Below are 21942 nucleotides of genomic sequence, written 5' to 3'. Positions count from 1 at the left end.
GGCTCCATTTCTGCACATGTCTAGTCCTCACTTAGTTGACCACTTCAGGGGTCCAGCGTCTCGAACAATGAAGCAGTTCTTCTCACCAGCCAACACCCAGTGTCAGGCATTTGGGTGAGCAATGGCTCTCGATTTCCCTTCTCCAGTACCTGCCTAGGAAAGCCCAAATGGATTCCCAGAGAGTTGGGCCTGACTGAACAAGAGGAGTGGGGAACCGTGTGCAAGGATGGGATGGGAACAGCGGAGGTCTCCATAATCCAAAAAAGTGTTCCACTTTTTTAGCTGGGGAGTCAGGGAAGCGTTACCAGATATAGTGAGGCATGACTTGGGCCTTGAAGAAAGAATTCAGTGGTCCAAAGAGTCCAGCTTCTGGGATAAGAACTCATGATTTCCTAAAACCTGCTGGGAAAAAGGGCGAAAAATATGGCAGAAACTAGGCATACACCAATGTCTTACACTGCATACAAAGAGAAGGTCAAAATGGGTACATGATTTAGACATAAAGGTTGATGCCATAAGCAAATGAAGAGAGCATGGAATAGTTCACATGTCAGATCTACAAAGAAGGGAAGACTTTGTGACCAAACAAGAGACAGAGAGAATGATAAAATGCAAAATGAATCATTGTGGTTACATGAAATTAAAAGGTTTTTGCACAGACAAAACCAATGCAACCAAGGGGAGAAGAAGGAAAGCAGAAAGACTGGACACAATTTTGACAGCCAGTGTTTCTGTTAAAGGCCTCATTTCTCAAATATGCAGAGAAGTGAGTCCAATTTCTAAGAATACAAGTTATTCCCCAATTAATAAATGGTCAAAGCAATTCAACAGGTAATTTTCAGATTGAATCATTAACAGCTAACCATAGTCATATGTCAAAGTGCTCTAAATCACTATTGATTAGACAAATACAAATGCAAACAAGTCTGAAGTACCATCTCACACCCATCAGATTGTCATGGGTAACATGACAGAAAAGGAAAATGATAAATGTTAGAGTGTGGGAAAATTAGAACAGTAATGCGTTATTGGTGGAATTTTGAACTAATCTCACCATGGTGGAGAACAATTTAGAACTGTGTTCAAAGGCTATGAAACTGTGTATACCTCTTGATCCAGCAATACCACTACTAGGTCTGTATCATAGAAATCATAAAAAATAGTAAAGGACCCACATGGACAAGAATATGTAGAGCAGCACTTTTTGTGGTGGCCAAGAACTGGAGACTGAGGGGATGCCCATCTCTTGGGCAATGGCTGAATAAGTTGTGCTATAAAAATATATCTTCTAAGAAATGATGAGCAGGCAGATTTCAGAAAAAGCTGAACTTACAGAAACTGAGGCTGAGTGAAGTCCGCAGAACCAGAACTCTGTACACAGAGCAGCCGCAGTGTACAATGAACAGCTATGGTAGACATGGCTCTTCTCAGCAAGGCAAGGATCTAAGACAGTTGCAAGAGACGCAAAATGGAAAATGCTGCCCACGTGCAGAGCAAGAGGTAGCGGGTCAGAATGGAGATCAAAGCATGCTATTTTTTGGGAGTATGACTTTACCCTTTTCTTATGTTTCTTCTTTCACAACATGACTAATGCAGACATATTTTCATCGTGGAGTCTGCATAACTTATAGGAAAGTGCTTGGCCTCTTGTGGAGGGGGGAGGGGAGAACAAAGTGACTGATAAACAAATGTGGAATTCAAAACCTTATTATCAACAAAGGAATATTTACATGCAGTTGAAAAAGGTAAACTACTATTTCCAGAAAAAGAAAATTGTAAGTCATTAATAACTACTTTTAAAAGAATTTAATGGGATCACAGTTGCAGAGCTAGAAGAGGCTTCAAAGGTCATCTGATGGAGCCCCCTCCTTTTACATATGGGGAAACAGAGGCCAAGAAGTGAAATGAATTGTTCAAGGACCAAGCAGCAATATGTCTGACACTTTACCACCATGAGCTCATTGGATTCTCACAACCACTTTATGACACATTCTGATGCCCATTTTAGAGATGGAAGCGTTGAGGCTCAGCTTAAGTGACTTGACAGGGTCACACAGACAGTTTCATTCCCATGGAGACATTGAATTTCAGCTTCGGGTTCCCCATCAGCTCTGGTCCAGGTTACCTCTCAAACACTGATGTGGAGGGAGCAGGTATGCTCTGGGGAGGGATGGAGAGTGATTAACTGGGGAAACACCCAAGACCTTTTAAACACTACTTGGAAATAGTTTCGTTCAGATTGATTCTGATTTTGAAAGAAAAAAATAACCCCCTCAGGAGAAATCAAAGGAGAGACAAAAGTTGCAGAGGTATGTCTGGCCTCTTCCCTTTCCTGCCACATCCACGGTAGTTTTGGGCCCACATGAGAGGCGATGTAAGCATGGTATTGTGCCGAAAACCCAGCAGTGAGGTCAGAGGTTGGGTCCAAGCACCAGCACCGAGTCTGCTCCTTGAAGCAGGGAGGGGAGTCTGGGCCTCATTTTTCTCATTCTTAAGTAGTTGTGGTTCTTGTCAAGGATGCAGGTGAAGCCTGCTGTAAGCCACAAAGCACTTCATCATCAGCCTAAAGTACGTTCAGTCTTGTCCAATTCTGTAATCCCATTGGCGGTTCTCCTTGCATGTATATGGGAGCAGATTTGCCACAGCCTCCTCCAGCTTATTTTCCAGGCGAGGAAACAGAGGCAAGCTGGGCAAAGCGACTTGCGCAGGGTCACTCTACTAGTGAATGTCTGCAGCAAGATGAAGAGAGCCTGGGCTCGAAGTCAGGAAGACCCCAGTTTCCAATCCTGCCTTAGACATGTACCAGGTGCATGGAGTGCAGGGCGAGTCAATGAGCTGCTGCCTGCCTTGATTTCCCCAGCTGAAAAATGAGGATCACAGCACCGAGTTACCAGGGTTGTGAGGGATACAATGAAATGACCTTTGCAAGGTGCTCTGTCAGCCTTAGACAGACATGTCATTGTTATAACTATTAGTGGTATGGGCCTTAATCATCCTCCCTGAGCAGGCGTGCATTTCAGAGTTAAGATGCTGCAACCCACAGATGGGCTCCCATTTGGGCCACACTCTTAAAGAGAAAAGAATTTCTGAACATTTCCCACTGCACCCTGACTGCACACCTGCCCCGATTCTAGGTCTCTTCAACACATCCAGCCCAAACCGGCAGGGTGGCACCAGAGAACACAGCACAGGAATGTCAGGGCTGGGGATACCAGACAGCATGGGACATGAAATGTCCAGGCTGAGGAGCAGGGCAGCAGAGGAGGTAAAATATCAGCACTGGAGGAACCAGAGAACCCAGGATGTAGAAGGTTCCAGCCAGGAAGGAGACAATGACTGGGACAGGAGGGCCAGGAAAAGGCAGAGCTGGACAGATCCTTGGAAGCCAGGCTGTCAGGGCACAAAGGCATCTCAGAACCTTCTCTTGCTCCTTGACTGCTGCTGAGGGTCAGCTGTTTCACCCCAGTGCCAAGCCCAGGTCCCTGCTGAACTCGGCCACCTGAAACCGACCATTGCCACTCCTCCCAGCCCAGGTCACGCTACAGAGTTTCTTGATCAAGTACCAAGACCTTCCTAAAAGGAACAACTCCACATCATATGCCAGAAAATTTTTATTTATTAACCTAAACTTATCATCTAACCTTTTCTTAACCTAACCTTGTAACACTGGAGTCTGACATCAGCTTCGAACTAGCTACCTAGCAAGCTAGCACTTATGTACAGGTGAGAGACTGCTGGCTTGACCATGTGGGCGCTGTGAGCACCATTGTCCCTCGAGCTCACCCATAGCTTTTGGGAGTCTCAGTGAGGTCCGGCTGTGACTGCACAGGATGGCCAAGAGGGGCCTCCCTGCTCCCATCTCAAGGCGTCTGCAGGTCATACGACAGTTCCCTCAAACTCCGGGACTCTGGCAAGTGGTGAGGAATCCCAGAGGGCAGAGCTGGTGCGAGTGTGATAACGTGGTTTACTCTTTTGGAATATGTCCTCGAGGTCCGGACTGAGGATGGTGCCAAAGATCTGGTCAATGTCAGGAGGGACATAGTACTGATAGATGGTGGCCTGCCTGAGCTGGAACCCTGGGGCAGGAGAGTCAGGGGTCACATCAGAGCAGGGGTCTCACAAACAAATGCCACCCAAGTCCTAATGACTCTCCTCATCAAGGTTGTTCCAGATATTCCCTTCTCCTCACCCCTTGTAACGCCAGCCCTTGCAGCTGAGAACCTGCATCCCCTGACCTCAGGCCCCAGGCTCTGAGTAAATTCCCTTTCTCTCCAGACACCTCAATCCCATCCCTTCCTCTCTTCTTCCTGAAGGAACCTCCTAAGAGCCCACCCTGCAGCATGTCTCCTCCTGGCCTTCCCTCCCTCCACTGAACTCCTTTCACATGTCAGATGTTCAGCATCCCCTTCACATACAACTTTCCCCAATAACCTCTTCAGTGCCAAAGGGAGCAATCTTATCTCTGCAGCTGATGGATCCCGGGCCACCTGCCCCTCGCCTGCTTCTCCTCTTTCCTAATTGACTTCTCATCAGCCCTCTGGATCAAGGATCCTTCTTGGGCCCCATTCTGCTTTCTCTCTCTACTGTTTCCTCTGGTGAAGTGGATCACTCCCAGAGCTATGCATCCATATAGCCTTCTGCTCTCTCCTGAGTGTCAGCCCCAAATCATCCACTGCCAGCTGGCTCTTTCAAAAAGGATGTCTCACAGGCACCTCCAGTTCTCTATATCTGACATGCAGAATTCTCTCCCCTAACGGACACCTCCACCTTTTCGTGGAGAGCACTGCCCACCTGGCTCACAATCTCAGCATTACCCCAGACTTCTCACTCTTTTTCCTCGCACATGGCCCATCAAGGGCCAACCAAACCTTACACTATCTGAACTGAATCTGACCCAGTTATTGATGCTGCCTCGCTCACCACAGCAGTTCACACAGCCCCCCGTGACTTCACCTGCACACTGCCCTCCCTGTGGATCTTCCCCACCCATCCTCCACAAGGCTACACGGGAATTTTTCCAAAGCCCAGCAGGACGGACCACATCCCTCCCCTGCTTAGCCTCTAGATCAAATGGAAGTTTCCACTGACATTGAAAGGCCAAGCTTTACAACTTGCTATCAGCCTACATTTCTAGCCTTTTAAACATTGCTCCCCTAAGTACACCTCACTCCAATCTCATGAGGGGTGTCATTTGTCATTCAGGGAGACGGTCTTCACTTACCAGTGGCCCAAGCAGGAATGGGCCTGCCGGGCTGGAACTCATCATCTGTGGAGTCATCACTACACAGATCCATTCCATCACTGTCTGGGATGATCTTGATGCTCCCCTTGGGGGCCTGGGGGGTCATTTCAGAAGAGTTGCCAACTGGAGACTGAAGAAGAAAGGAGACCTCTTTATCTCTTCCTGGCCCCTTGGGCTGCCAGAGCTGAAAGAAGCTGAGAGATGATTCAGTGCAAACCCACCCCCACCCCATCTGACTGATGAAGAGACTGAGGTCCTGAGTGGCCACAGGCCAGGAAGAACACTCTCATTATGTCTCCACCTCTATGTGGATCCGTTTCTTGATGTGTCCAATGTGGATAAGTCACACTCAGCTTCCAGCTGGGAGTCTCAGAGGAAAGGATGTGAACACAGAAAAAATCCCTGTTTCTGTGGAGCAAATCTTGTGTCTGGCAGGGTCCAAAGATTTCTTTTCTGGGAATGTGTGCACTGACCCCACAGGGTTTGTGGGGCATCTTCAACTCCTTATAGACCAAGAACCTGATCACTGAGAGCAATGGGGAAGGCCGATGGAAATGGCCTCACCTCGATGTGTGTAGCTAAACCCTAGATAACAGTCCTGAGGGCCAGGACCTCTTGGACTTGACCCTCTGCTGGCCGAAAAAAGCCAAACATCAGGAAACTGCTGGCAGACAGAGCTGAGGCAAGCCTGCAGAGCTTGGTTAAGCTTCGGGCTGACAGGCGGCCAAGGGGTCCCCACACTGGGCTCCCCTTGGAGAGTTCTCCCAAGGCTTTCTTTCCCTTCTCCTCTGTAGAGGTCACAGAATGTGGAGGAGGTTCAGAGTTTGAACTAAGTGGGACCTTGTGGGGTCATTGAGGTCATCCCACTGCCCCACGTTGCAAAAGAGAACTCTGGGTACTAGAAAGTGAAGAGTTCACACAGGAAATGGTGCATGCTGCAGGCTGAACCCCAACGTGGTGTCCTGTTTGGTCCTTAGCCCCAACTGCTCTCAGATACAGCCTTGGGCTACGCTGCACAATGCTGGCGGTGCCAGCCCACTGAGCCCTAGTTCAGCGTTGAGAAGAGGGAATTAAATAGGCATTCGTGTCAATGTCAAAATGTGGTTTCAGACAATCCAAATTTGCAAGGGTGAAGTGGGGAGAGTCATAAGGTCATGTGAAAAGGCCCCAGGACGTTCAGGGGACAGGAAGTTCAGGGTAGGTCAGCAGTGACACAGCATCCCAGAAAGACAGGGAGAGGCAGGTGGGCAGGGCTTCCGAAAACAAGGAGGTGGCCCTGGTGCCTCTAGCCTCTGCTCCCTCTGAGGCCCAGGCTACACCCCATCGTACAATATTGAAAACCAGACAGTCTGCAGAAAAGGGCAATCCAATGCCAAAGGACGTGGGACTGCTGAGCCAGGACAAGAGGAGACTTAATTTGTCTCCTCACGTCCACGTGTGGTGGGCACCTGGCTGAGACAACAGAGGATAGAACCAGGGCCAAAGTGGGGAGGTCCCCTGGGCACATCCTGACATTCAGAACTCTTCCAAAATGCAATGGGCTGGCTGATCAATTGATGGGCTCCCTGGTCTTGAGAGATCTTGAAGCAGAGGCCAAGGGACCTCTTATCCTGAGCACTGGAAGAAGACCGAGCGTGGACCTGGCTAGTGGCCTAACAGCCCCCTAGGAGCCTGCCTTTCCAAGTTTCTGGGCAGTGAGATGCAGAAGGGGCCTCACCTGCACGTGCGTGGTCTCATCCAACCATCTATCACGGGCTCCAGTAGTAGCTGCCACCACCTTGGCCTCCTTGGCCTTCTTCTCCTGCTCCTTCTGCAGCTTCTTTGGCTCCTGCTCTTGGCGCTGATCTTGCTCCTGGGGCCACAACAGCATTGCGTCAGCCCAGACAACTGCCCAAGGCGCTGCCCCTCATCCCTGCCCTGTCCCAGGAAAACCCAAAGAGCCCAGGGGCAGCAACCTCTGCAGGGACCATTGGAGGAGGAGGTAAGGGCTGGGGCTGTAGCTAAGACCAAGGCCCACCCCAGGTCCTGCCCAGTGCCTCACCCTCTTCTGCTCCTCTTCCAGTTCCTTCAGTAATCTCTCCTTGTGGAGCTGCAGAGCTCGCTCCCTGAAAAACAAGAGTCCTTCCTCAGCAGTCACCAGTAGGAAGGGGGCCAGAGGGTTGGTCCTGACTCAAATCCCTCCCTGCGGCCCCTCCTGCCACTTTGCCCAGGTCTTAACTACTCTTCACCTACTCATGACAATGGGACAGGGGAAAGAGCATCAGGATGAAAGTCAGGAAAGCCTAAGCTCCCAGATGGCAGGGCCTGCTTTGTTTCTGTCTTTGTACCCCCAGAGAACTGAGACACAGTGTCTTGTACTTAGTAGGCACTCAAGAAATGCTCAAGGAATTGAACTCTATTTTCTGTTCCACTTTAATCCAAGAACATTCCCAAACACTGATGCAGGAGCTGGGAATCAGTACTGCCTCCCACTAAAACAGACACCCACCATAGGCCTCTGAGTCAAGTGCTTGGAAAACAAATGGAATGATGAATATAGGAGACGCAAAACCATACATGTAAGTATCAGGACGTGATTTCATATCTGGACCAGTAATGTCATCAGAGCGGGGAACCTGATGCAGAAACTGCCCCATCCGTGGAGACAGAGCCATACGTTTCAAATGAAATGTCCACCTGTCATGGTCCAAAACGTTAAAAGGATTTGTAGCTGCCATCAGATCCCAGAATGCTACAGGGCCTCCTTAGTGAGTCAAAGGATCGGTCAAGAGATTCGCTCAAAAACTGAGTATAATTATGCTGCAGAGGAACAAAAGGGGTCTTGAACAGAATAGAGCACTTTCCAATACCCTGATGAAAAGCTCAGAGCTGAGGAAAAACTTTGAAATTCCAACACGGGAGTCAAGAGAAAGCGGGAAAGGCAAGAAACAAGTGGTTGTCTACTGAGGTGTGTGACGGGCCTGGGGATGCCTCTGCCAGCAGCGCCACTGTTACAGGGAAGGCCAAGACTGGCGCCCAGTCACAAAAGTTGGAACAAGAAGAGATGGCACACAGTTGGGGCAATTCTCACTTAAGTAGTCTAGTAACTCAGAAAAAGTGCAAAGGACACAGAAGATTCAGTGCCAGACCATCATTGTCCTACAGAAGTCTCATTGTAAAGGTCAACACTTGATGCCCGCAGGAAGTGGAAAGGGAGCAGATAAAAATACAGAGTGATCCGTAAAATTCCACAAAGGACTAGGACAGAGGTGAAATACGAGCAGGGCTGCCTCAGACCACCCCGGAAAACAAGCAGATATTGCATGGGGCTGGAGTGTCCAAGTAAGTGCACTGTCCTGAAAGAGTCAAAGGCTGCAACTAGGACAGCAAAGAGATGAAAACATAGAAAAAGTCTGCCAATTTCTCTGGTAAGCTGGGTTGCTTGTCATTCTTTAAATTCCAAGGCCCTGGTATGCAACCTGAGGATATAGAAGGGCTCTCAGCCACACTGAGAAGCCACAGCTACCTGGGCAGAGATGGAACCCCACCAGCGTGGAGGAAGCATCTCCACCAAAGAAGGAACACACCAACTGGGGAGGGGCTGATCAAACTGGTCTATGGGTGTAACAGAATATTAGTATGCAGCACGAAATGAAGCTCTGGTACCGAGAAAAGTCCAAGGAGATGAGCAGGCATGAGGACAGAAGAGTGTGAGCCAAGAATCATATGGAAGGGGAGATGGACTGAACAGCCGCCCCAGCCCCTCTTGTTCCTGCACCTCAGCCCATTTGCGGTAGGGAGGTGGAGGGCACAGTGCTGCCCACCTGCGGTCAGGGCAGCCCAGCTCCCTTGTCACAGGACTGAATACTGGGGGAGAGCAGACAACGCCTGTCAAAGACATTAATAATAGCTATTTTTAAAATACAGAATTAAAAAGAAACTGTTGCTCGTGCTCAAATCTGCTTCCAACAAATTCAACTTGGGTCTCAAATCGTCAAAGTCTCAGTTTCTTCATCTGCAAAATGGGGATGATCCCTGCAAATACACACCTCTCAAAATTGTTGTGATATTGGACAGAAGTGAAGGAGATTGTCCCACACAGTGGGACAGTCACCCCAAGGAAGGAAAAAGACCTTGACTTAGCATCTGCTCTGGGTTGAGTGCGAGGGATAAAGCGCTTGCTCATGTTCTAAGAAGTAAGGAGACATGGCCCATCGAAAGGAAGGAGAACAGCTAGTCCCAGAAGGGCAAAGGACAAAGAAGAAAAGCAGGATGTGTCTGGGGAATCATGCTCCATGATCCCAAGCTCCCCAATGTGAAAATCCATCCTCTCCATGGTCAACATGATCTCAGGCTCCCAAGGTGGTCAGGAACTACGAGGAGAGTTCAGCACGACCCTGTGAGTCTCCCGACAGGGCCCATCTAGCACCCACACGTTTTTGGAAAAGAAACTGAGTCTTGGAGAGAGCAAGGGACATTCTCAATGCCCCGTTGAAAGCAAATAATGGAGCCAGCATGTGGCCTGGAGTAACCCCACGCACCTCCCTGCCCAAGAGGCCTTCTCACAGATGTCGGGTATCTGCAGGGAGCTCACTCACATTCACATCCTCTCTCTCTCTCTCTCTCTCTCTCTCTCTCTCTCTCTCTCTCTCTCTCTCTCTCTCTCTCTCTCTCACACACACACACACACACACACACACGCACACGAATACAATCTCTCACACTCAGCCGCACATAGTCGCACACACACAATCTCTCACAGACTCACACAATTTCACACACATTCCAATCACACACAGTCTCCTCATTCACACGCACACACAATCTCAGACCCAGAAACAGCCACACACACAAGAACACACAGTTACACAAATATGAAGACACAACCAAACACATGCACACAGGCACACAGTGACATGCACACACACAACATCTCAGACGACCAGTCATAAACACGCAAACATTCATGCACAGACAGGCACAGATTCATGCACACATACAGTCACACATAGAGTCGCACAGAAGCACACACAGTCAAACACATGTACACACACATGCACCCACATAATCACACACAGGAACCCACACTCATGCACACAGTCACACACACGCACACACGGCCACACTTCTGCACCCACACGCACACACAGAAACATCCACAGACGCGCACACACACACAGACATGAGCAGAGAGGCAGGGGAGGCACAGCTGCTCAGGGGGCAGACAGGCCCTCACCACTCAGCCTGCAGCCTCTCCTCCTCCCTCTTCCTCTGCATCTCCCTCTCCAGCGCCAGCTGCCTCTCCCGCTGCCTCCGCTGCACCGCGTTTCTTAGGGCTTCTGCCACCTTCCTCTGCCGCTTCTGCTCCCGCTCCTCCTCCTGCTGCAGGTGGAAAGGAGAGGGATCCCGTCAGGGAGGTGGGGAGGGACGGGCCACATGGGCCTCCGAGCACAGACAACTCACTGAGCAGGAGGAGGACTGGTGTGGGCACGGATCAGGCTGCTCTAGCTCGCCCTCAGTATCCCCGCTGCTCTCAACAGTCTTTAAGACCCCCTCAGCTCTAAAATCAATGGTTGTACAAGAACCATCCATGCTGCCTCCAGATTGGGCCCATGCTTCTGACTGACTGCAGAATGAATATTCTGCACCTGGCACAGTCTTCCTCCTCGCCCCAATAACACACCAGGCAGTGAGGGGCATCAGGTATCCCAGAATGAACGGTGAACAACTGTCCCCAGTCTTTCTCTCTTAGGTTCCTCTCTGTTGTGGGGCTGGGCCCTGACAACAAGAATGATGAAGATCACATTTCAGTTGTGTTTGGCTTGGCTTATCTCCTCAGGTCCTTAACAACACTTCTACTAGGCAAATATTACTTTGCAGTAGAGGAAACTGAGGCGGGCAACAGTTAAAGGAGCTAACCAAGGTGGCACAGCTGGATCTGAACTAAGGTCCTCTTGCCTCGAGGCTCAGAACACAGGGGCACACAGTTGGCTGCCCACAAGTAAGTGGGGCCTAAGGACCAGAGGCTGGCCAGCTCCACTCCTCCCTCCATGGTGGCCCATCTGCACTCACCTGCTGGAGTCTCTTCTGCCTCCAGGCTTCTTCCTCCTGCTTCAGCATCATCTCAGCCTCCTCCACCTTCCTGGCAGTTTTCTTCCTGGCCTTCTTAGCCAGAGGCTTCTGCTTTGCCTGAGAGACCCCGAGCCAGGAGGTCAGGGGTCAAGACCCTGCCCTGTCCCACCCAGCATCTTGCCAGGGGCCCAGGCTCTGGGGCTGCCTCTGACCTCCAACTTCTGCTCAGTGCGTTTCTTCTTCTCTACCTCCAGCTGTTCTGCCTGCTTGCGGGCCTTCAGGGCCTTCCACAGGTGCTCTTCCCGTTTCCTGGGGGAACAAGGAGCAATGGACCCATTCTTGGGCTTGGCGAGCCCCCTCAGTCCTCCCCACCATACCGCCCGCCCATGCCTCCAGAAGGTGCTCACTCACATCTTCATCTCCTCCAGGCGCTGGTGCTGGTCCTCCTCCACCTTCTGCTTTCTTAGGAGCTCAGCCTCCTCCTTCTTTTTCAGGTTTTCCAGCTGCTGCAGTTCCTTCTCCTGAGGACAAGAAGGGCATCGCAGCTGTGAGGCAGATGGGGAGACCGCCAGGGGCCAGAAGAGGTCAGAATGCCCAGACTCTCTTCTCCCCACCCCCTTTCCCTGGAAGGCCCACCTTCCCCCCATTCGATATGCAGAGAGCATGAGAAGGGCTGTGTCACAGACAGGACCTGAACCAGGCTCTGAAGGCAGCTGGCTCTTCTCTGCCCATGCTCTAACAACCGTTCTTGACATCAGTGAGTCAAAGGAAGGGAAGCTGAGGGCATGGGGGGTGGCTGGTGTCCTGCCAGGGTAGACTCCCAGGGCTTGGTCAGCCACTAACTGGCCAGGTGGCTGTACACCACTGCTTCCCCTCTCTGAGATCCAAAATTCATCATCTGTCAAATGGGCTCATTGTCCTTGCCTTCCATGGAGGCAGTATAGAAAGCAAGGCTCGGAGGCTGTCCTGGCTCCTCTTGATAGTCAACATCAGGGCCTCACTGATCCAAAGAGGCAAGGGGCTGATCCAAGGCCTCACGTACAAGACACGGTGAGCTGGGCTTCACACCCATCAAAAGCTGTGAGGTGCAGCCAAATGATCGATACCATCGGACCCCAGGATACCTGAGCCCACCAGCTCGAGGAGAGTGCAGCCCCCACAAGAACACCTCGCACACCCCTTGGCCACCTGTCCGGAAAGAAGCCTTGGACCCAGTGTGCTGGGAGAGAACCTCGAGGGTCTTCTTGGCCTGCCAGATCTAGATACCCGTCCAGGGGAAAGACTGAGTCAGGCTTCAGAAATCCATCACATGGGGACTGAAGAAAAAGGAGAACGGAGGAGGACAGTGACTAGCTCTACTCTGCCCAGCCTCAGAATGCACACCCAGAAGGGGTCAAAATCTGCAGGAAACCAACGGGACAGCAGAATGGAGCCTTCTAACTCGACCCAATGTACAGGGATTTGAGGTCCACTGCACTCAAGCATCATGCTGGCAACCATAGACACAGGCCATGCCTTGTGAACTAGTGAGCTCCCTGCTGCTCTGAGGTGTTCCAGTAAAGGCTAGACAGATGACCCCATCAGGATGCTGTGGACGGTACACCTCCCTCTCACAGAACGAGGGTTGACATAACTTCCGAAGCTCACCACACAGACGCTACCCAAGGGATCAATCCCCACTGAGTTCCAGCTCCCTCCTCGCACTGCCCTTTCTGCTGTCAACCAGAGGCAAAATCTCCCGATTCGTGCAGCTGGCTCAGCGTGGACTAAGAAGTGGGAGAGTGGGAAGCATGACAATGGAGAGAATAGTGGGAGACAGCATTTTCAGGATGACTGATACAACTGCGTTTGCTTGGTTCAAAAATTCAGGTGTCAGCCAATGTTCATCAAATCGAATAGACAAAAGTCCTTCAAATGGATGAAACCAAAGTCCTTTCTGAAAAGATTCGGCCCAGAAATGCTTTAAGCAGCAGCTCCTGAAGAACGTTTAACTGACAAACTTGGGGGCTTTGGGGAGCAGCCAAGTCTCTTGAGAATTCCCAGCTTGGTACCTCCCTCCACCACTCTCTATCGACATTTCTTCACCAGCTAAAGCAAGGGCCCAGAGCACTGCAGATCCCGTGACCTGCCTGGGAGTCCACAATCTCTTGAAGGTAACAACACTCTGATCCCTCCCTAAACAGAGACTTTGGGATGAACTGCCTTCCCTGGAATGCCATGACTCCCAAGTTCAGTAGGTCATTGTGGGACAAAGCTCTCCTCAGAGGAGAGCCAGGACACCACAACTCTGGCCAGAAATGCTACCCCGTTCCCCAAGGCTTCAAGGTAAGGAACTCCTCATTCCCAGAAGGAGGAAAATATAGTCTCCTTGAGTACTAATCACCTGCTGGGCTCTTTCTGGTCTCTAGAACATAAATGGAAAAGGCTGCTCCCCTTGGAGGAAGCATGCGAATATTCCAAGACAGAATCAGCTGCTTGGCCTGGACCTTGGGCATGGCCCTGAACTCTTAAGAAGTAGCCAAGAAGGCCAGGAAGAATCTCACCCCAGGAACCCAGATTTAGGTAAGTGGGAGAACTCTCCCAAATAACCCTCAGACCCCTTACAGAAAACTGCTGGCCTTAGGATGTGCGGATCCTAGGGGCAGTACCCCTAGCTGGGCACAGTGAAGTAGGCGAGACTGTGCAGTCCTCAGCACAAAGTTACAGATGCAGCTGCCCTGCTCCCCCAGGCTCCTTTGATGATTCCCACAGGCTGATGATGGTGATGGGCCTTTCTCTGCCAAAGACTCAGGTTCCCTTCTCCTTCATCACTCAAGGTCTGTCTCATGGCTCTACCCCCACTTCAATTCCAAAAGGCAAGTCATTTCCACAACTTTAAAATCAACTGACCAGAAAGTTTGTGGAATGCCCCTGGGAGCAGGAACCAGCCCCAACAGTGGTGTGCTCCTTAGACCAAACTCAAAGGACAGGTACAAGCTCCTTAAGAAGGATCTCTCAGAGACTCTGGGAATTAGGAATGAGACTTTGAAAACATAGTTTTTCTCACTAACAGGAGCTGAAAAGGTCAAGACTAGCATTCTGAAGTGGGGAGCACCATCGCCTACCATCGAGCCAGGGTACGCGGGAAAATCAGGGGCAAGGTAGACCAGGGGGCCATTTGTTTCTTTGCTGGCAAGAGCCCAGGACTAAGGCCTCAGGATCCAGGAGGGTCAGGCGCTGGGTCGTGGCTGCCGACAGTGCAAAGGGAATGCCCGTGTTGGGCCATCTGTGCTGGGACAGCAACCTGGGACAATCCCTGCAAGGACTTGCTGGGTGACCCTGAACCAGCGACTCGACCTCCTGGGGCTCCCTTCCCCAGGGAGTTACTCTGCTGACACACTCACAAAGTTCACGTTGAAAACAAGGGATTCTAGCACTTCAGGAAGTAGTGGTCCAGTAGGGAGGGTGGGGATGGGTGGCTATACTACTAAGATGATAGGTGCGTGGATTACTCAGGACAAAAGTGCCCTGTGAAAGGAGAGAAGGAGGAAAACCTGGCATTAAGTCTTCTCGCTGCCTCACATACCCCTGCCAGGCACACAGCCAGAGGCCTTGGGCAGCCCTGCCCTTGAAGCCAGTCCTCCAGGCTGCTCCAGGGCAGGGGGGCTGCCTGCCTGCCCAACCTCTGACCCAGCCATTTCCTCTAAAACCTCGGGCAAGCTAAGCAGAGTAATCTGAGTTTCCCTTGATGCTCATGCACACTATGGGGCTGACACACCACTGAAGAAAACTCATCTCCTAAGACGATTCTGTATACAACCCACATGGAACGTTCAATTGAGCCTCAGCTCTTAGTCAGGACCTAGAGTGCCAGGGTTAAACCTGCATCCTCTCTACACTCAAACCAAACCTCTGGCTCACGTACAGGCACTGCTTGGACTATTTGGACCCAAGTTCTCTGAGAAGGTCACCAAACCAAAACTGCACTCCCAGCTGTCCCGTGGAAGTCCCAGGCACAGGCCAAGCAGAGAAGTTCCTCTGGTGGCTACCCCTGGCCCCGGTGCTGACCTCGGCATCCAGATGGTGGACAGTGTTGCGCTTGATGAACGACTTCATGACACTGGGGCGGCTGGCGGAGGTCAGCGTCACGAGCATCTGCTTCTTTCGCACTGTCTGTAGGAACATTTGTACGGGCTGCACCACCTGCCCAGGGAGATAAGGAGGAAGGCGTGGGCATGGCGCCAGCCTAGCAGCAGCCAGGATGGGGAGTGTGCCTCACCTGCCTTACCTTGCGGCCGGGGCAGACAGGTAAGGCTGTCTTGGTGCAAGGAGGAGTGAGAGCCTCATCGTCCATGTGGTGCCATTTCTCAGACGCCTTACTGACAGCTTGCTTGTAGCTCCACCTCCGCCTGTGGGGGCAGAATCAGCACCCATGGGTGCCCTGGGACAGATGACAGCAGCCCCCTGCCACAGCCCAAGCAGCCAGACTCTGACAGGTGGAGTCTCAGCCTTCCTCCTCCCTCCACATCCTAGACCTGGCACACTTTAACAATCACAGGCCTAGGCACTCACTCCTGGAGGGCTCTATCTTGGCCTGGGGAGGGACAAAGGTCAAGTCTCCACCTGCCCTGAGAGAACTCACAGTGTTACAGGAACACCAGATGCCAACAGCCAGGATGAGAATCACACACACACACACTGCTACGGAATCATATGTGTCTGATTAAATCAAATACAACTTTCCTAAGCACCTCCTCCATCAAAAAGCCTTGTTCTAGGTTCTGAGGCTCCAGCAGTAAAGATTGAACAAGTTCTGCTCTCAGAGGCTCACATCCTACTGGGAATGTCCACAGGGAGGGGTGTTTGTGTGTGTGTGTGTGTGTGTGTGTGTGTGTGTATTTCACCTATACATGGTACACGAGATTATATGGGGAGGGAGGGAGAGAGGACACCTCCCTCTCCACTGGAGGCCAAAATTCTTCCTGGAGCCACCCACCAAGGCCACAAGGAGCGTTTACTCAGGATCCACCACCACTTTGTCACCAACTGAGCATCAAGAAAGCTTGAGAGGCCTTCCAATTCACCCATTTGACAGAGAAGGAAACTGAGGCCCAGAAACGTCATCTGCCCAAAGTCACACCAATATGTTTGAGGTCTTATCATCCAGAGAACTTAGGGAATGGCCTCCTCCTTTCCTTTCACCTGCCCCACTAAGCAGACTCTTCTTAAAGGCTGATTCTGAGAAGGAAGTTATTTTGGACGCCTTAGCTGGGTGTCAGCATGAGTTGTGCAAGGACCATATTAAGGATCTCTGGAATGCCTTGGGGACCCCAAGCTCATCTGGATGGCGGCTTTTCCCCAAAAGCCTAGCTTGCCTTGGAGGTTCTGAAAGAGGCTGAGTCAAAGCGTCCAGAGGGCAGACCTCCCAGCAGTGCCGGGATGTTTTGCTCACTGAGGCACACAGTGGCACTTTAGCAGCACTGAATTCGTGGATCCCTTGGCCAGCTCTGGGACCATCCTGTGTGGTCTCTCCCTGCCACTTGTGCTCACAGATACCTGCGGCTCCTCCTACCTGATGCTCTGAGGAAGCTTCCTGGGCGCCTCACCTTGGTCCATCGTGCTCTCTACGGAGAGAAGAAGACAATGGAGACCCACCCTTCCTCCGAACCTTTCACCCCCGATATCTTGTTAGATCCTTGTTGCAGATTTAGGGCACAGAGGGAACCAAGCCACAGCAGTAGAACTGGCCCAAAGAGAGGACCTGTGCTAGCCTTGCTCACCACCAGGCACTTCTCGGCACTCTGCTGATCGCTGACGCCAATCTCCACGACGGGTACGAGCTTACCTGAGCATGGCAGGTTCCCTGACATTCTGGGGAACTCCGTAGGGGAGGCAGGCAGCGAGGGGACCGCTGCTGCTTGGCTTTGGGTCCCACAAGAGACGGAGCCGTTCTCAGCCACCCCCGGGACCAGCTTCTCCAAGCTCTCTTTGACCGCAAGTAGCTGCTGGTGGTGCTGACTGCTCTTGGGCCTCCTGGGGCCAGACCCCCTGCAGGAAGCAGAAAATAGGGTCTTGACACCACGGCCCTAGGCATCGCCAATCTGGGAGGCTCTGTCTCTCAGTCTACAAACCTATGCCTGGCAAACAAAGAAAATCCCTGCCCTTAAGGAACTCACAGTGGATAGAGCACTGGCCTGGAATCAGGAAGGCCTGAGTTCAAATTCAGCCTCAGACACTGACTAGCTAGGGGACCATGGGCAAGTCATTTTGCCTGTGTACCTCAGTTTCTTCGTCTGTGAAAATGAGAGTCTTGGACTCCAGGACCTCCAAGGTCCCTTCTGGTTTCCAATCTGGGTCCTAGACTCTCTGCAGGGCCTGCACGTCGGCACCAAACTCTCCCCTGCCCTGCCCTTGCTGCTTGCCTGGGTCTCCTCTCCCCTCAACATCTCCTACTTCCCTCCATGTTTCCCACAGCACCAAACACAGTGTTGAGAGTACTACCATCATCACTGGACCATCATTTGAATGGATGGGACCTTGGAAGCCTTCTGGCCCAGCTCCCACTATTTACAGAGGCCTAGGGAGCTAGCACAGACTAGGAGGGCTGGAGATAGATGCTGACACCAAACTCAGGCCTGTCTCCATTGTTCTGCCTTGCCCACTTAGCCTGGGGGAAGGCAGATACTGATGGAGCATAGGAAGGGCAAGTCCAGAAGACTGGTCACATCCCTTTAGAACATAAGATCCAGTCCACAGAGAAGAGAGTTTCTCATTCTCTGGGCTCCATACAATGCCTGGCATAGAGGGAGGCAAGAAGGGAGAGAAGGATGGAAGGAGTAAGAAAGGAAAAGAAGAAAAGAAAGAGGAGGTGAGGGAAGGAAGGAAAACAGGCCAAAATGGCAGAGGTTGGAGCAAGAGTGTAATGGGACACATGCTTGTCCTTGTTTGTTTGTGCTTTCTCAGTTCGTGTGACTCTGCCTTGCAACAGGGTCCAGATTCCCCATACGGTTCCTAAATTATTTTAAATAATGGTTTCTGTCCCCAATCCCTCAGGTTACTCAATTTTGCCCAATGCCCCTTGCCCTGGGCTGCTGCACCCATGCGGGTCCCTTGGCCCCAGGCTAACCTGGAAAAAGTGCTCAAACCCTCCTCCTCCTGCATCTGCTGCAGCCACACCGTCTCATTTCTGTGGGCCTCCAGGACTCTCCCAGAGCCTATGGTGGTCCCCATGGTGCCATCTGCAATTTCAGAGCAGAAGGGAAGGTCAAAATGAGAATTCCCAGGTCACCTGCTGAGAAAAATCATCTGAAGCAGGCTCCAGGGTTGCTCAGGGGAAGGGGACCAGGTCCAGGCTTTAAGATCACTCCCATCCCTCCACCCTGAATGCACTAGCCATTGGCAGCATCTTCAGATGCCAAGAATGTCTTCACTGCGGCAGCAATCTGGATACCTTCGTATTTTCTGATGCTGATGCATCTCACTGGCTCCCTTTCCAGTCTCTGCACTCCATCTCTCTGGAGGTCGTAGGTGTTTCGACGACATTGGAAAGGCAGCAGTGATCTCAGAAAGGCTAAATGGTTGCAAGGAATCAAATCAACAGTTCAAAGTCAAGTGTACTCATTCTGGGTACTATGTTTCAGTCCATGCCCCACACTGGTTACCACTTCCTTGTGTTATCTACCATGTAAGAACCTAAATGCCCCATGAAGGCTGGCAGCAGCTTGGCTTGCTTGTATCTGCCACGCTAAGCCCAGGGCCAGGCACAGAGAAAGCATTCCCTTCCTTCCTAATTGTCATCTGAATATTCTCAAGCTGTTAGAAGATCCAACAAGTGCCATTTGATCTTTGTGTCTTGGCAGCAAGCTGGGAGGTCAGCACCTAGCAGCACGCTGGGCAGGAAGAAAGTGATTAATAGGAGCCTTGGCGCCTGGCTGGCGGGCCACAGGGACCAGTGAGTGTACATCTGTGGTCCCAGGGTGAGGCAAGGAAGAGAGAACTGACTTGAAGAGAGAGGCCCAGAAGTCAAACCTCTCTCAGACATGGGTCAGACATCACAGGCTGGTGCCCCTTAAACTGAGCCAGGATCGGGAGGCAGGGGCAAACAGGGAACGAAGGTGGAGTGCCGGCCCAGCAACTACCTGGCATTCTTCTCCCTCAGATGCTTTACACCCCAAATGCAGTAAGGAATTGGTTGGGTACTTAGGCAACCCAGCCCAGGGAGGCCATGGGGCATCAGAAGGAGCTCGCATGCTCATTTCATACTGCTGTCCTGAGGACGCAGAAGCCCCAGGAACCCAACATCCTCCCTCTGATGGCTAACCATTCTGCAAAGCAACCTCGGGCCAGCACCCCACTGCTCACCAATGTCAACATGACCCCTCTTCATGTTGATCAGTTCCCTTCAATTCAACACCCTGGGAGCTAGAGGGGATGCAAATCCCCAGCAGATCCATTCCCCACAGGAAGAATCCATATCCCAAGGAGGAAACCAGAGGAAAGGGATAAAGTAGGATGAAGGCAGGCAAGGCAACCAAAACCTGTCCCTCATGACTCACATCAACACAAGCCCCAACTGCAGGTCTTCAGGTCTCCTCAGCAAAGTGAGCCCTGAATTCCAGAAGGGAACAGGGCAGCCAGGCAGAAATTGGGGAGTACAGATAGGAAGAGCCAGGCCCATACACCCACTCCAAGCTCCACTGGGAACAAAATCCCTGCCTGGCAAAGAGGCTTTGGGATCTCAGGTCCATTACTATTGATGGGAATAATCATTTTCAAAAGTGCTTTCAATTCTGCAAAGTGCCTTACCTATACTATTTCCCTAAATCCTCACCACCTTGGGAATCAGGTGCTATGACTGTTCTCATTTGACAGTTGCGGAAAATGAGGCACACAGAAGTTCAGTGATTAGCCCGGGCTCACACAGCCAGTAAGTGCCCAGATCCAGAGTTCCAGCCACTAAGCCACCAGCTGAGGAAATATGCTACCAGGCTCCCCAGAGGAGAAAGCACCAACATGGGACCTAGAGTCTTCCCCTACGGAAGGCCACAAACACCGTGACGGGTGATGAGGAAAGAGGTCAAGCCTTTGCGGTGCTGGCTGCCCCAGTGCGTTCGAAGCTGAGGCAGCGTCAGGTATTCAAAGCCCTCAAGGTACAAAGATGAAAGAGCCAACCTGACCATTGCCTTCACCAGAACATAGCTCATGGTCCACCAGGGGAGCTCTGAGACAGACACACACAGCAGTGTAACCCGCACGACAGTGCAAGGAGCCAGGCCAGTCAGGGAGATTTGGGGGACAGAGAGTCGTCTTAGACTTTGGGATCTCTTATCCAACTGAGAGGTCCCTGGGACAAAGGGGTTGTCCAAGTGCCTTCTATGGGAGGCTTTTGATCAGAAGAAAAGAAAAGCAGCCAAGAATCCACAGTCCCAGCCTTGCCTCCCCTACGAGATGAACCCCAAGTCAGACTGATGTTTCCCCTCACCCCCACTCCTGCTTACCTAGGGGTCTGCCGCCACACCAGCAAGTCACCCTTTGGACACCTGCGCCCCAGGTTTGGCCCATTTCTTCACGACCGGAGTCACCAAGCAAACTTCCACAGCAACTGTCCCTTGTGAAGTAACGCAGCCTGTTGGAGTTGCAGAATTCCATGGCAGTTAGGGAGAGAAGGACCAGTGGGGGAGGGGATGGGTGGGGCACTGAGGTCTAGAGGGATGTCTTTCGAGCTAGACAACTGAGGCATTCAATCCGGCTCCTTTGGCCATTTTACGAGAAATGTGCCTCAGGGAAATCGTTTCCCCATCCCTGTGCCTCATTTTCCTCATCTGTAAAGCAAAGGGAAAGGATAACTCCTCCTGCAGGTGCTAGAGCCCCAACCTCCTCAGGCATTCAATTTATAAAATACCCCGAAAACAACTTTCTTGCCACCAAAGTTCTTGCTTCAATACGCCAAATGCTTCCAAATTGGAAACATAAGAATTGCCCGAAGGAATTACATTAAGGGATGCTGGTTACCTTGTGTTTTCCTTCTGCACCCTAAGAATGCTGGCAATGTTTCATCTGACTGACAGTTGAAACCTATACATTACTCTCTCCATTCAGAATAGGAGTTCCTTGAGATCAGGGACTACTTGGCACAGAACTTTGTACCTAGTAAGAGCTTAATACATGTTATTCATTCATTCATTCATTCATTCATTCATTCATTCATTCTCCTTACAAGGACTCTTTTCTTTCCTTTGTACCTCAGTACTTAGAGTGCCTGATATACAGTCAGCACTTAATAAATACTTGTTGCCTTATTATCTTTGCCTTGCCATAATCTTGGAACAAAATATATCTTGAGTTGTTCGTAAAACTACTCTTGTGAGTTGTTTCCATTCTACCCCTGTATCCACCGTCTAATACTCGTGTCTTTTTTCCTTATGATTCTTCAGTCTTTTCCTTCCTCTTGCCTCCTTAAGTCTTTTGCACTTTTTGTGACCTCACAGCTTAGCACAGTGCCTGATAAACAGAAGGTGCTTAATAAATGATAATTTTTTGATTATCCCACGCTTACACATAGCTTCACATGCCACAAATCCTTCATGGCCCCCTGTACTCAATTTGGCATTTTTAATGCTTCTATTAGACTTATTAGCTGTAAAATACCTGTCGTGTGAGCATTTGTATGA

At 51.1% G+C, this 21942-nt stretch overlaps 1 protein-coding gene across 5 annotated transcripts; it reads right to left on the bottom strand.

Annotated features, from left to right (window-relative positions):
- Positions 1–294: 294 nt before the first annotated feature.
- On the bottom strand, positions 295–21367 carry LOC140522109 (inner centromere protein-like). Of its 5 annotated transcripts, XM_072637172.1 has the most exons (16): positions 21284–21367; positions 20770–20897; positions 18723–18842; positions 18399–18510; positions 17118–17320; positions 16845–16896; positions 15561–15681; positions 15341–15475; positions 11705–11814; positions 11506–11602; positions 11294–11410; positions 10458–10603; positions 7284–7347; positions 6960–7094; positions 5222–5426; positions 3613–4076 (listed from the first exon to the last, which is right to left on the bottom strand). In XM_072637172.1, the coding sequence occupies exons 2-16, from the start codon at positions 20831–20833 to the stop codon at positions 3877–3879; spliced, it is 1881 nt and encodes a 626-aa protein (XP_072493273.1). In that variant the 5' UTR covers positions 20834–20897; positions 21284–21367; the 3' UTR covers positions 3613–3876. The 5 variants fall into 5 exon arrangements, with proteins under 5 accessions (XP_072493275.1, XP_072493271.1, XP_072493274.1 ...); XM_072637174.1 differs by lacking the exons at positions 3613–4076; positions 21284–21367 and adding an exon at positions 295–399 and having other exon boundaries at positions 20770–20956; XM_072637170.1 differs by lacking the exon at positions 21284–21367 and having other exon boundaries at positions 3612–4076; positions 20770–20956.
- Between the last annotated feature and the right edge of the window lie 575 nt (positions 21368–21942).

This window comes from Notamacropus eugenii, chromosome 2 (genome assembly GCF_028372415.1).
Source record: "Notamacropus eugenii isolate mMacEug1 chromosome 2, mMacEug1.pri_v2, whole genome shotgun sequence".
Taxonomy (NCBI): Eukaryota; Metazoa; Chordata; class Mammalia; order Diprotodontia; family Macropodidae; genus Notamacropus; species Notamacropus eugenii.
Note: the sequence above shows the minus strand (reverse complement) of the source record. Positions and strands in the feature narration are given on the sequence as shown.

Bases quoted from the DNA above. Each gene is read 5' to 3' on its own strand.
- LOC140522109 (XM_072637170.1), bottom strand. From the start codon at position 20,920: ATGGAATTCTGCAACTCCAACAGGCTGCGTTACTTCACAAGGGACAGT. The intron at 15,682-16,844 runs GTAGGAGGAGCC...CTGCCCCCACAG, and splicing joins AAGCTTCCTCAGAGCATCAG to GCGGAGGTGGAGCTACAAGC. The intron at 7,095-7,283 runs GTGAGGCACTGG...TTGTGGCCCCAG, and splicing joins TGGAAGAGGAGCAGAAGAGG to GAGCAAGATCAGCGCCAAGA.